At 38.6% G+C, this 5,222-nt stretch overlaps 1 protein-coding gene across 1 annotated transcript; it reads right to left on the bottom strand.

Annotated features, from left to right (window-relative positions):
- Positions 1-2,154: 2,154 nt before the first annotated feature.
- On the bottom strand, positions 2,155-3,560 carry LOC134653885 (gremlin-1-like). Its single transcript, XM_063509250.1, has 2 exons — positions 3,337-3,560; positions 2,155-3,212 (listed from the first exon to the last, which is right to left on the bottom strand). The coding sequence occupies exons 1-2, from the start codon at positions 3,361-3,363 to the stop codon at positions 2,538-2,540; spliced, it is 702 nt and encodes a 233-aa protein (XP_063365320.1). The 5' UTR covers positions 3,364-3,560; the 3' UTR covers positions 2,155-2,537.
- Between the last annotated feature and the right edge of the window lie 1,662 nt (positions 3,561-5,222).

Below are 5,222 nucleotides of genomic sequence, written 5' to 3'. Positions count from 1 at the left end.
AAGCCGAATTATGTTACTGCAGACTTAGCTTGGACAATCTCTAGTCATAAATTTATTATAAATACATTTATATTTTAGAGTTATACATTATTGAACATGTTTTGTGGTTGAGTCTATTTATATTAGTTAATAATAACTATGTACGATAAATTTCATGAATAATTACCTACCTATACTTACTAGGTAAAGTGCTTAAAAGGGTTAATGAGGTTGCAGCGCAATGTTAAATAGATGTTCTATACTTATTCCAGTGAAACTTAATCGTATTACTAAACAATTGATGTAAATTTGTCTTTTATTTGTGCTGAATCTTTTTTTTATCTACGCGGAACGGAGGTGCGAGGCTCTTTCGGCTCGATTCGAACAATGCTTATAAGATGTCACAGCGATACGTCACGTCACGTGAAATTCTGATCTATCCGTGTCAAAGGTGACGTTTTTGGTTGAAGAAATGTCACCTTTGATACTGACAGATTGCTACAGTACCGCAGTGATCTCTTAGAAGCATTATTCGAATACGGCCGAGATTAAGTGCGAATTCATATATTTTCTAACTACTTGCATTTAGTACCTAGGAAATATATGAACTCGCACTAAACACTATATAGTCAATTTGTAGCAATAGGGTTTCCCTTTGGGTACGGAAACTTTAAAATTAATTAAGAAGAGATCATCTCCAAGAATATCGTCGGATTATATTAGGCTATAAGTACCTACCGCAACCGCAGCGGGATTACCACATTCACAGCAAGGACACGCTAGGTGTGTTCTAATTTTTCTATTGGAAATGAGGTGCTAAGCACAGGACGTGTTAGTAACCAATATTCTTACTTCTTAATGTAATGTGATATACCTAGATATAAAAAAAAGGTTTTTTTTTATCGGGAAAATTATTGCTGATGATATTCTCAGCAACGTGAATTGAACGCTTAATAAAAACCAAAGAAATGTACAAGAGTGACAAAGATTTATTGAGACAATATCAACAGATCAATTTGGGTTTACAAAAATACATAATGAGTTTAATTTTTGGAACATGCGTTCCTTGATCTACATTTTCACTGACACATAATATGAAAAAGTCTCTAATACATTTTTAATGCCAAAAGCGTACAGAGATACAGACTAAATAGTTCGGTTTATGCCATTAGGTACAAGCTGTACCCGCAAATAGAGCATCTAACTAACTAACTCTAGGAACAAAACTTCCTCCATACCAATTTCATAAAAATCGAAACACTTAATCCACTTAAACACTTTCGCATTATTTAAACCTTTCTCAAAATGTCTGTAGTTTTATAACCATTCTTTTCCCATTTATGTTACCTTTTAGAAAAAAAAACTAACAAAACTGTTGTTGAATGTTTTTTACAATTAATGTTTTATCGAGTAAGTTTATTTTACCCATAGTAACAAATACTTCTCAACAGTATTTATAATTCTTAAAAAATGAAGTTCTAAATTTGGATTAAAAAATGTATATTAAATTTATATTAAATGCGCATAATACTAGAGTAGTAGAATGGCAAGATTAGAACTTAAAACTCAAAATAATATTCTATTCAAAACATACATTGGCTTGAAATGTCAGTTTTGCGTCAATGTGTTGAAACAATTAGGCTTTAAATCAAACTCAATACAAACAAAACCCAAATATTACGCAATCACAATTAGCTTGCGGTTATGACATGTATTAAAATTTTATGATATTGATTGAATCAAGACGATCACTGTTATGACTAACTGCTCCATGTTTTATATTTATAATCCTTTCGTTTTTTTATTAATAAATTTCGAGAGCATACAGAGATCTAAAATACCCTTCGTTAACGTAAAATATGTTAAGTTTGTTGCCAATTCATTTAATCATTATGTATAACTATTATAAGCGTATTACGTTTCAGCAACAATATTAGTATCTACTTAAATCTACTTTAATAAATAAATAGATAATTCTACGCCAACAAATTGTACATAGGCATTAAACGCAGTGCACTGGGTAAAATATCGAAATGCTATGACTAATATCACACTTTTCAATTCCTAATTATTTGATACTATAATGATTTATATTATGATCATTACCTACTTAAGTTTTTTGAGTAACGAATGCACATTCAGATAAATATTCGCCTTTGAAACGGTGCTAGTCTGGAGTTGCACTGCCTACACTACCATTAAAACGTTCTCGCTAATAATTTAAAGCTCTCACTTACGACTTGCAATCGAAGCCGCTATAACAAGCTACACTATTATTCCATATTAAATGCGTCACATGACGTTATGCCTATTGACGTATGAGAGCATGCGATACGAACTTTTTAACCAGTTTTCTCCGAGTTACAATTGAAATGCACAAGTAATACGTCTTATCAAAACAATGGGTAACGATTCGTTTTGTACAAAACCTCGTGAGAGCTGAATTCGCTTTCCTCGGAGTTACACCCCGTTCGTCGCTCCCGCGGCCGGGGGCGCGGCGCCGGGCGCCGCTCTGACGGTTGCACCGCCTCGGCTGAGGGTCCTGCACAAGTTCATGATCAATTCACAACTCCTACCGGTAAACACTTGCACTGTTTTATTTTCTGCAGCCGCTTACGCTTGTAAAGGGACCTCTGCCCCGGACACTTAAGCGTGACCGTGATCCAAGTAAACTTCTTAGGCTTGCAGAAAGAACAGGACTTGAAGGCGGGCGCAGGTCGGTCGTCGCTTCCGTCTCGACGGCGCGGTCCTTTTGGAATGTAAAATGAGTTGCACTGTCCATAACAAAAGTTGTTAATTACGGTCGCCGGTAAGCAGCCATTTTCTCTTATTTTCTGCACCAAAGGCTCCGTTTTACACCAATCCTGCTTCAAGTATTCTTTCTTTGTAACAACAAGGGCATTCCTTGAAGATTTTAGAATTTTGCGGAAATCAACTCCCGGGGGCAATTCCGTACTGTCCTCTTGATCTGGCATCGAAACGATCATAGTGTCAGAGGTGCCTTCCCCTAGCTCGTTCCTCTGAACATATGAAGGCGAGGTGGCGGTGGCCTGCTCGGCGCGACGACGGGCCGCGAGAATCCTCTCAACCTGCTCGGTGTCTATAATGTCAAGGATAGAGTCGGTGGGAGTGAACGGCCTCCTGCCGCCGACGCCCGCGCCGGTGCACCCTCCACAGGCCGCTAGCAGCGCCGCTGCGGCGAGCCAAATGTGAGATTTGGAGAAGTTCTCCATCTGCAACAAAAAATATCTAAATCAGTTCGAGTGCTCAGAGTGATTTCGATCGAGGTCATTGACGCAAGGCTGCATTCGTTTTAAAATAGGTTCCGATGGAGAGGAAGTCGTAGGCGAGACTCACGTTGCATCGAGCGTTGGGAGCGAACATCGTAGGCAGTGCGTCGGAGACGGCGAGAGGCGGCGAGCGGCGCGAGATGCGTGTGCGCTGGGCCGGCCGGCGGAGCGGTAATGAGGCGCTCAATGGACCGCCGCTGCCGCCGCCGCTCAATGGACGAGATGACTCACGCACACCGCCACAGAACCGTTACTACGAAACATTTCCGCAGACCCAACACCTGTCTGATAGCATCTGTTTCGGATTAACGAAAACTACGTAATCTTAATCTCGCTATTGATGAACAGGGACTACCTACATTATTTGTTAACAAGTGTGTATTTTTACAAAGATAACAAAAATCGTTTAGAGTACAAAATTATAGTATATTAGTAGACGTACCTGGGATGTTTTACGACCCCAACCAAACCTAATCCTTTGTAAACGGTTTTCATGTTTATAAATAGTTAAGAAGTGTCATTGGTACCCACTAAACTGTATTTTAATCTCATTTTTATCTGAGACGATGCCGTATAGGCATTATCGGTGCGATGAGGCATGTCGGTGATCTGTGGAGGGCCCGGAGAGATTTTCTCACTTCGGCGGCGCCAGCGCGCCCGGTGATGCGACGGAGGCGCAGGCGCCGGGCAGATGCACGCTAGCATGCGCCCGCCTTCTGTCGCTCTATTATTTACAATAGGTACCGACTTTTTGACTAACAATATTTTTAATTTCTTAGTATCCAATTTTTTTTAATGAATGTGTTTTTATACCTAAACATCGATTTTGGTCAACTACTCCTTGCATTATTTATAGACATAACCGGTACTAGTTTATATAGATCACCTTTGACTGCTCGAGTAGGTATATGGCAATGAAAGCGACGCTGTCACAAAGCAACAATGCTTTCCAAGATGCATTGGCTATGGGCCCTATAAATAATAAACACTGTTTCATATAAATAGGTACCTAATTGCTTCCGAAACAACCTTCACGGATTTTTACCGGGATCTCGCTCGGTTCCTAATTAATTTACTTCAAAACAATTGCCTTACGATATGCTTTAAGTAAAGTAAAAAAAAGTAAAAGTAAGTCGCTGGCGCTAGCATGCGCCGGAGTCACCGGACCCGGTAGCCGGCGCCATCGGCAATCATGTATTATTAACGACTAATTTAGCAATTTTATTTCAGCAAAAACTCAGCTTCTTTTCGCCTTTTATCTTGAACGGTATAAGCGCCGCGCACTAGCGCTTTCGGAAATCAAATATATATAAAAGTGCATGTTATTTATAACCACAACCAAAATATTTAGTATGCAATCTACAATTTTGTGCGAATCTTTTTTTTTTTTTATTCATGATAAACTAACATACATTTTATAAATTACATAATCGTAAAGACCCTTTATTGAATTTGGAAAAAGAGTACACCCATCGATTTTCGACAAGCATTACAAAATTTTCACCGTAAAGTATGGTCTCAAAACTCGTTTAAGACCATATTTTACGGAGGTTTTTTTAATGAATTTATTTTTTATACAATGTTATATTTTGTAAACAAATAATTAAAGAGGTGCTAATGAAAGGTTTACAAAATTTTATAAAAAGTCGCTATGTTTTCGTAGGCTCCTAGAACATGCTGGCCCTTTTGATCAATACGTTTCCGCCCATTGCTTCCCACAATACCATAGAGACGAGCAACCGGAGCCTTCTCAGAAATGTAGGCGCTGCGTGGGCATAGGTTCAATTATATTTTTAACAAAGTATCGTTAAAATCGACGTAATATATTGAAGAAGATGTAGCAATTGTTTGGTTGCAACAAACTGGAATATGAGATGTCAACTTATACCCTACAAGGGTCTTAAACATAGTAAGGTGATACTTTTACCCGTCCGAGACGGGTCTCATTATGTA

The sequence above is a fragment of the Cydia amplana genome, chromosome 1 (genome assembly GCF_948474715.1).
Source record: "Cydia amplana chromosome 1, ilCydAmpl1.1, whole genome shotgun sequence".
Taxonomy (NCBI): domain Eukaryota; kingdom Metazoa; phylum Arthropoda; class Insecta; order Lepidoptera; family Tortricidae; genus Cydia; species Cydia amplana.
Note: the sequence above shows the minus strand (reverse complement) of the source record. Positions and strands in the feature narration are given on the sequence as shown.

Excerpts from the sequence above, each read along its gene's own strand:
- LOC134653885 (XM_063509250.1), bottom strand. The coding sequence starts at position 3,363 with ATGTTCGCTCCCAACGCTCGATGCAAC. Across the intron at positions 3,213-3,336 it reads CTCCCAACGCTCGATGCAAC|ATGGAGAACTTCTCCAAATC; the intron begins GTGAGTCTCGCC and ends TTTTTGTTGCAG.